We start from the raw sequence: 9546 nt of genomic DNA, 5'->3' as shown, positions 1-9546 counted from the left end.
TATATATATATATATATATATATATAAAATATATCTTGTAGATGGACACAGTATCTATCTTCATTTATTTTTATGTGGTGCCGAGTTTCGAACCCAGTGCCTCAGGAATGCAAGGCAAGAGATCTATCGCTGAGCTATAGTCCCATATTTACCTTGTCCTCCTCCTCCTCCTCATCAACTGGCTCTTGACCATTGGGTATGTTTAACACACACCCAGTGACTGGAGTGCCACAGAAACTTTTGATATTCTTACAATCAGGGGACATAGTTTTACGACGTATCTGGATGGTTAAGCTGAGTTGCCGGGAAATCCGTCATGCCTGGAGAGTTGTTTTGTTTCCATCTGCATCTTTGTCGAAGTATTTCAGTTATGATTATGGCCAAAATTTTTGGGGTATGACTGAACCTGCAACCCAAGGTGGGCTACCCCGCTAGCTTTTGGGCAGAACGAGAGGGAAGCACCTGTAGGAGGGTGCCTGCTTGTTGGGAAGAGGGTCCTTTGGGTTCTGGGACCCAGGGTACCACTGTTGCTTTCTCCTCTCTTGCACCCTGCACCTCTCATATGTCCTCTCTCTGGTCCCCAGGTGCTGCACCTATACTGTGACACTTGCTCTGTGCCCATCTGTCGGGAGTGCACAATGGGCCGACACGGTGGCCACAGCTTCATCTACCTCCAGGAGGCGCTGCAGGACTCAAGGGCACTCACCATCCAGCTGCTGGCAGATGCCCAGCAGGGACGCCAGGCAATCCAGGTCAGCCTCCGTACCTTTCACTGATCCTACCGGGAACCTTTCCCTCTACTTGTCAGTCGGCATGTGGAGACAGTTGGGCAGACTGGGATGTGGGGGCACGTGGAATAATGACCACAAGGAGCGCATGTGTCATCCATGCAGGGTACCTAGCACTGTCCTGGGAGGATGATAGGGATGTGACCCAAGTTATTAGATCCCCCCACACCTAGATGGGCCCCATCACATACCTTTATGTTACCTGAAATTTCAGCATTTTCCCCAAATTCAAGTAGACATTGGCATTCTTCAACCAGGATTGCAGAAACTGGACACTTAATGCTTCTTAGGCAAGGGTACTCCCTAAACAGATTTGCTTATTTACAGATGAGAAGTGATGAACACAAAGCATTTTAATACAATTTCCAGAGTGTCTTTGGGTGATCAAGACTTGGTTATTTAAAACCCTTGTCTGTTGAATTTCTATAATTTTAGGGTTAAGGAGGGGCATATGTGCTATTGAGAGCTGACAAAGGTCTCTTGAAATGGTTAGGTAATAGTGTACCTGGATTGTTTTTAAATCTTCTTGTCTGATCTAGGTGACAAGGTTTTAAGAATCAGAAAATCATGGCATACATTCCCCTTGTAGGATAAGGCTGAAGTCAAGAGAAATTGCTCAATAAGCTCTAGCAGAGATTGCATGGAAAACTTTTATTATTTACTTTCTGGAGGACTTGAATAGGTGAATCATTTAAGAAAATATGTTCCGTATTTGGAAGAGCTGAAGAATTGAGATCATATACTCTGGAGAAGGGCAGGTTTTATTCGATGAGTTTATAAGCAGTTATCAGTTCATCTGCATGATATTGAAACAGTCTTTTCTCATGAGTCAGATTTTCTGACGTTGCAGTTTTGAAATTGAAGAGTCTGTATTTCTGGAGTGACTCATTCTGTCACCGTTTTTTAAGGAAAACCAGAGTTTTCCTTAAAAAGACCTTCACAGTGCCTAGGGGTTGCTATTCAGGTTGTCACTTTGTTGTATGACAGTGTATTGGTGTCCACGCAGATGAAAGAGAGACGATGAAGAGCTTGTGTATTCTGCCCTCGCTCCCCCTACTGGAAATTAAACCCAGGGCGCTTTCCCACTGACTTATAACCCTAGCCCTTTAAAAATTTTTGCACCAGGGTCTAAGTTGCTGAGAGGTTTCAGACTTGCATCCTCCTTCCTTATAGCCACCACGCCCAGTGTGTATTCTGTTTTAAGCCACTACAATTAGTACGTCCACAGTTCCCCACCAGAACCTCCTAGATTCTGGTGCCTAACCTCCATGGTGCATTTCCTGGGAAGCTTCAAGGGCTATAGGTGTCTCGTCCTCACCTGTTAAATGGTAAAATTTTATTCACCCCTTTTTGTCCTTGTGAAAATATTCCAGGGTTCCTTGAACCATAAGTGAGAGAACTGCTGGTACTCTCTGCATTTTGTGAGCTCAGCCATTCTTGGAGAAAAAGGAGTGTCATGATTTGTTGGAAACTTATGAAGGGTGGTTAAAATGGTGAAATCTCAGAGGTGAACCTTTTGTTGAGAAAAGGGGCAGAAGATGGATGTTTGTCATGCTCAACTTTCTAAATTAAATATCATGCTAAGAAGCTGCTGTGGGAGTAGAAAACATTCTAGACCTAGCCCATGGGGGTCAAATGTTAGTTAATAGTATGTGGCTGGCATTAATTTGAGTAGTAGGTCATGGGGCACTTTGGGTGGAAGAGCCAGACGGCAGATGAGTTGAGGTGGGACACTGAAGGTCCTCACATGACTCTGTGTGTGTGTGTGTGTGTGTGTGTGTGTGTGTGTGTGTGTGTGTTTGGGAGAGGGAGAGAGAGAACGAACACGAACCTTTTGGCTCTGGGTTACAGTGCTTTAGCACCAATACTCAAGTGATCTGAAGACTGGGTGGTAGACACATCTTTCTGTCTGAGGCCTTTTGGTTGGTTGATTTGTTTATGGAACCTCAGTGCGTTGGCCAGTTCCAACTTCCAACTGGAAGTTCAGAAGCCCTCTTGGAAAACAGTGTCAGTGGCATAAGTGGCTCCTGGGTGTGGGAGCTGCTCATTTCCTTCCTGAGCTGCCTGCACAGGCCTTTGCTCAAGGTTGAGGACATGCTAGCTCTTCATTCCATTGACTGAAAATCCAGTTTGTTCCTCACACCATAGAAACAAACTATTCCCAAGCCCAGAAAGACTGGTGTGGCCTAGGTTTCATCATATAGAGGCGTTTTGTACACAGGCTGCTGGTAAGAATGGTGATCGTTCTGTTCTTCAGACAGACAGAATGGGGAGGAGTTGGTACATATATAGTTTATATATTTTATACATTATGTAAAAATTATATAAAAATATAAAGACAGTTTTATATAAAGGTTTAATTTGTGTATGAAGGGGCAGGTATTTCTTTTTCTGGTCACAGAGCAATGGAAAAAATGGGCCAGGCTCTGAAGTTTTGAGATGACAACGAAAAAGCTCACTCTTGTTCTTATGCTGTCATTTAATAATTTCATAGTAAGAGTATAGCAATGCAGGAATGCAGACTGTCCTAACATGAACATTACAGAAAAAATGAATACAAGCCTTTAACATGGAAATTTCGGGGGGAGGACAGTGCCTTTTTTTGGGGTGTGTGTGTATATATACTATTTGAGCCCTAATTATATTAAATTGCTTAATCTGCTTAAATAAGTATAGAATTATTATGATTACATGGTAGGAACAGGGAATATTAACAAGTTTGATGTAGAAGTCACTGGTGTAAGAATCTTGACTTGTTCATTGGCTCTGTATTATTGATGTATTAATTCATTAAGTGTGTCATTCAGGAGTTTGTTTCTTTTATTTTTGGTGCTGTGGGTTGAACACAGGGCCTCATGCATGCCTAGCACATGCTGTAGTACTCAGTTACACCCTGTGCTACCAGGAGCTGCTTTTTCTAATTTCCCAAGGCTAGCCTTAAATCTGTGATCCTCCTGTCTTACTCGGCCTCCCCAGTTGCTGGGATTACAAGTATGTTCCACTATGCCTAGTTCCCCAGGAGCTCTTATTGGAAAAGTTTTCCACATTTTTATTGGTGTTTAGATCATATGTAATTGTGAGATTGTTATATATTTGAGCACACAATATCCTAGGAGCTTTTTAATTTTTTTTAAAGAGCATTACAATGCTCAATAGTATTTGGGGTTCATTTTGACAGTAATGTATGCAAGGACATTGGTTCAGTCTCCATCCCCCTTCTCCTTCCCTCCCCTGGTTCCTCCCCTTGTTCTCCTCTCTTCTACTGATATTTCTTTTATGCCTTTGCTTATTTATTTTATTTTATTTATTGTTTTGGTACTGGGGATTGAACTCGGGAGCACTGAGCCACATCCCCAGCCCTATTTTGCATTTTATTTAGAGACAGGGTCTCACTGAGTTAGTTGCTCAGTGCCTAACCATTGCTGAGGCTGGCTTTGAACTCGTGATTCTCCTGCTTCAGCCTCCCGGGCTGCTGGGATTACAGGCGTGTGCCAGCCACTGGGCTGGACTGGGCTTATTTATTATTTTTTCTTTCTTTCTTTCTCTCTCTCTCTTTTTTTTTTGGTGCTGGGGATTGAACCCAGGGCCTTGTGCATGTGAAGCAAACACTATACCAGTTGAGCTCTATCCCCAGCCCCTTGGCTTATTTATTTTTGATTGCTGTTTTCCACATATTTATTACAGATGAAAAACTCTTTGGCACCCTTGTACATGTGTGTAACAAGCTATAATTTGATTCCTCATTTCTATCCCTTTCCCCTCATTCCTCCCTCCTTTTCCTTCTATTCTACTGATGTCTTACATCTTTATCATATTCAACCTCCTTCCTGCCATCTTTCCCTTATTTTGCTTTGGCTTCCATACTCGAGAGAAAACATGCGGCTCTTGATTTTTTTTCTGAGTATGGGTAATTTCACACAGCACAATTTTTCTCCATTTCTATTCATTTACCAGCATTATTTAAAAGCTGTGTATTTGTACTGACAAACTGACCCTAAGAAACAGAGTAGGTATCTCTGAAATAGGCTTTATTTTGCTAGTAACCCTGTAGAATTAGTAAGACATTAGACCAAATAAGGTAATCATAGAAGCTAGGACACCTGCAATCCCAGCAGCTTGGGAGGCTGAGGCAGAGGCCCAACTCAGCAATGTAGTGAGACACTGTCTCAAAAGGGGTTGGAAATGTGGCTTAGTGGTAAATTGGCCCTGAGTTAAATCCTCAGTTACCCACCCACCCCACCCACCCCCCCAAAAAGGAAGAAGGAACAGATTAATTATAGTCCACACCAGAATATAACCCAGCCACTTTAAAGGGCTACATAAGAGGAAAGCATTAAACTAAAGTTGGGTATATATTAGTCTCCAAATGCTTGAGGGGACTCAATGCTTAGAAATGATATGGCAGATAAATAGTATTCTGTGCCAGAATAATAGAACTGCTTAACTATAAACTTGGGGAGATGAGCAGTAACACTATTAAAATGATACCACTGTACTATTTTGCATAAATAATAACTGAATATCTCATAACTTTGGAAAATGTCTAAAGCGTTAAAGGTAGAAGTAACTCTTTGCTCCTTTGGGAGTCTCCCCTGAGGGAAGTGTCCCAGGTTCTGAAGATGTATTCATTATATATGGTGAGCAGGAGGAGTGAGGATTTTATAGCCAGTTACGGTTTATTGAACTCAGATATTTTTTAAATGGATCTTTATTTTATATATGTGGTGCTGAGAATCGTACCCAGTGCCTCATAAATGTGAGGGAAGTGCTCTACCACTGAGTCACAACCCCAGCCCAAACCCAGGGATTCTTTTTTTTTTTCCCCCAACATATTTATTTATTTATTTTTTTAGTTATTGGCAGACACAACATCTTTGTTGGTATGTGGTGCTGAGGATCGAACCCGGGCCGCACGCATGCCAGACGAGCGTGCTACCACTTGAGCCACATCCCCAGCCCCCAGGGATTCTTTACCATGAGCTACATCTCCAGCATTTTGTGTGTGTGTGTGTGTGGTGTGTGGCCGGGGATTGAACTCAGGGGTACTAAACCCTGAGCTACATCCCCAGCACACCCCCCTCTCAACCTCCCACACCTTTTTGGGTGGTGCTGGGCCTTGTGCATGTGAGGCAAGCACTCTACCAACTGAGCTATATCCCCAGCCCCTCCCAGCCCTATTTTGTATTTTATTTAGAGACAGGGTCCCACTGAGTTGCTTAGTGCCTCACCATTGCTGAGGCTGGCTGTGAACTCACGATCCTCCTGTCTCAGCCTCCTGAGCAGCCGGGATTACAGGTGTGCCACCACGCCCAGTTTCCAGCCTTTTTAAGTTTTTAGACAGGGTCTTGCTAAATTGCTGGGGCTAACCTCGAATTTGGGATCCTCCTGCCTCAGCCTCAGCCTCAGTCTGTGGAATTAACAGGCATGTGCTACTGCGCCTTTTAAAGAACTCTTCCCACAAGTCCTGGCTTAACACTTCTTCTTTGACCAAAACCCAGTTTTAGCACCACATCGTCTGTAAGGGAGCTTTTACTTTGCATTCTTTGTAGCCTTGGGTAAGATGGAGCTTCATTTACTTTTCATTTGGTATTAGTGGTAAGAGAGGTGAGGTAAATACTATAGACAACCTATAGTAGTTATCTTGTCCTGGTCGCTCTGATTTTATTTATTGGGTATGTTGCCTTCCTAGTTAAGAAAGTGAACATAATTGGCTTTCTTCCGAGCACGAGTAATAGATAACGCACCATGTCACAAAGGAATTAAGGAACTGAGCCGAGTGTCTTAACATAGTTATTTAAACTTGTATAAATGCAATAGTGAACCTAGACCTTCTGGATTACTCTGCATCCCCCGTCTTCATCATTTTGACAGTTCAGGTGCCCTGAAGACACTTTTGCCTGCCGCTAGAGAAAAATTTGTCACAATGAATTCAGAGAATGCCTAGCTCTTATGAGTCTATCAAATCTAAATTTTTCTAAGAAGTAGGTCAACCGTTGCCCATTACAGATGTGGAAATGCAAGGATAAAATTCGGTTGCTTTGCCCAGGATCCCAGGTTGCATTAAATGTAGATCAAATTAACAGCTCCTATTTGAGCTTCTACTCTACCCCACACACTCAAATATGTGCTCTGTGTGTAAGCAGCAGTTCCATGCAATGTGGGTGTAGTTGATTGTTTCGCAAAGAGATCAAATATCTTGCCATTGCCAGAGGTTACATGTGTGTAGAAGCATTACACTTTTATGCCATCTCTGTCTCCTACCCACTGCAGTGGTCAGTCCTTCTCATTTAGGAGTCTTGTGTGCATTCCCACCTTTCCCTCTCTCCACCTCTTATCCTTGAAGGGTGGTGGAGGAGCAATGACAATTAATGGTTGAAGAACCGATACACCACGAGTTAATCAAAAGCTTTCACATGCTGTCTTAAGGAGAATTCTTGATTACAAATAACTGAAAGGGAAGGAACAGTCCCGGGTAACCAGTGACTGGTTCTAACCAGAGACTGGGATTTAGGTACAAGGGACTCAGACTTCTGTACTGCACTCTCTGCCCCTCCTTTCACGGGAACCTTGTTCTTATTCTTAAATCCATGCCTCCGAGAGAATGTTGGACATTAAATAGAGTTCTAAATGAACGGGCAAGAAGCCATGCCAAAAGTCAAGGATTGATTCTGGGCGGACCAACTCTGCAGTTAGTTTTGAGTCCATAAAGACTTTTCATATCAGTATCTGTGACACAGAACAGTACATCAGGGCTCAGTACTGGGTATTGTTTTAATTTCCAGTTACCAACTTTTGTTTCTATATTTTTGTACTGCTGAGGCTTAAACTCTGAGCTCTAATCTGAGTTACCTCCCAAACCCACCAACTTTTGTTTAGGGGGGAAACTTCAGGAACTCTGTCTTCTTTCTTCCATCAAGAGCATTTGCTTCTGGGCTGGGGTTGTGGCTCAGAGGTAGAGTGCTCCCCTCCCATGCATGAGGCACTGGGTTTGATCCTCAGCACCACATTAAAATAAAATAAAGATATTGTGTCTACCTATAACTAAAAACATAATATATTAAAAAAGAGCATTTGCCTCTTATCCTCCCCTCCCTCTCTTACTTCCCTAGAGGGGGAGAAGTTTTTTGCCTTTTTCTGATCACTTTGGGACACTTGAGTCACACCACCACTGATCATGTTTCTGTGATTTTGTTGGTGCCAGGAGATTTGAGGTATTCCCAGCCCCTGTCTTATAACGAATTAGCAGCCCCATACTGCATGTAGGCCGTTAACCTCCCAGGAGCGGTCTGAGACACCTCTTTTTTCCTCAAGTCTTGATGTCCTCATCCACTTACTTCAAGATTAGTTTGCATGTTTGCCATTAGCTTCCAATAACTTGATTTTTGGGTGGAGAGGATGTATCTATTAAAGGTACGTTTCCCCCATTGAGGGCCTGGTTTTTTTCTGGTATTTAAAATTGTACATGTTGCTGAGTGCTATGGCACATGCCTGTAATCCCAGTGACCCAGGAGCTGAAGCAGGAGCATCGGCAAGTTCAAGGCCTGTCCCAGCAACTTAGCAAGACCCTGTCTCAGAATAGAAAACAAAAGGGCTGGGGGTGTAACTTGCTGGTAAAGCATCCTTGGGCTAAATCTCCAGCACAAACAAATAAATAAAAGCATCTGACATATATGAATCAGAGTTACAACTGAAAGAGCGTGTCTTCAAAAATCTTCATTCTAGAAAGAAATCCAGACTTTGTGAATCTTTGAAATAATTGTAATTCCAGGTAGTCCTGTAAAGAGGATCTGCCCAGCTGAGTGTGTAGGGATACCAACAACAAAGGGAGAGTGGAAGATGTGTGTAGTGCACCCTGTCTGTGCTTGAGGGTGTTAAGGAAGTCTCCCATTTTTTATAATTGCTTTTTTAGAACATTATACTGCTTTCACTTTTCCTCAAGGTGTAACTATTTTCCCCCCTTTGATAATGGGACTTGAACCCAGGGCTTCATGCATGCTTTTTTATTTTTTGATTATTTTTTAGTTGTAGTTGGACACAGTACCTTTATTTTATTTATTTTTATGTGATACTGAGGAAGGAACCCAAGGCCTCGGGTGCTAGACTAGCACTCTACCGCTGAGCCACAACCCTAGCCCCCTTGTTTTTATTTTTGAGGCAGGGTTTTGCTAAATTGTCAGAGTTTGTCTCAAACTTAATCCTCCTGCCTCAGCCTCCTGAAGAGCTGGGATTATAGGTGTGTGTCATCACAATCCTGCTAAGTGTAACATTTTTTAGTGTACCTTATAATATCTTGTAAGGTACTAGAAATAGTAGTTCTACATAAGACAGCTTTGATTGTTAATTGTATTTTATCACATTTAAGATGTTGTTTTCCTGTAACCAAGGGGGGAAAAACCCACTGACAATATTAGAATGAATTATAGCTTCAAAGACATTAAATGTGACAAAAACAATTTAGGGTGGACTGTAGTAGTTCCTTATATCCAATATAGGAGCCTTTGAGTGTTTGGATGATGTTTGCATTCTCTGTTACCTTCTGACCAATAGGAAACTTTAAATACCAATAATCATGCCACTACTGTCCGTGTAGCGGGTACTACTAGTTAGAACCTGGAATTTTTCCTCTCAGAACTCAGATTTGGCCTTAGACTCCTCCATATGAAATAGCTCCAACTCTGTAATTGGCTGACATGCACTGATTGCACCTACCCAGGTTAAAACCTTCATCTTTTTTTTTTTTTTTTTTTTTTTTTTTTTT

General features: G+C 42.3%; 1 protein-coding gene across 1 annotated transcript in view; it reads left to right on the top strand.

Moving 5' to 3' along the window:
• Positions 1-9546, top strand: part of Trim71 (tripartite motif containing 71) — a 70429-nt gene that overhangs the window by 48450 nt on the left and 12433 nt on the right. The window contains exon 2 of the mRNA XM_015489626.2: positions 585-752. Within this exon, the coding sequence (XP_015345112.1) occupies positions 585-752 (168 nt within the window). The remainder of the gene's footprint in view (positions 1-584; positions 753-9546) is intronic.

The sequence above is a fragment of the Marmota marmota genome, unplaced genomic scaffold, assembly GCF_001458135.2.
Source record: "Marmota marmota marmota unplaced genomic scaffold, marMar, whole genome shotgun sequence".
Classification (NCBI taxonomy): domain Eukaryota; kingdom Metazoa; phylum Chordata; class Mammalia; order Rodentia; family Sciuridae; genus Marmota; species Marmota marmota.
The sequence above is the reverse complement of the archived record's forward strand: the minus strand, read 5'-3'. Positions and strand labels throughout refer to the sequence as shown.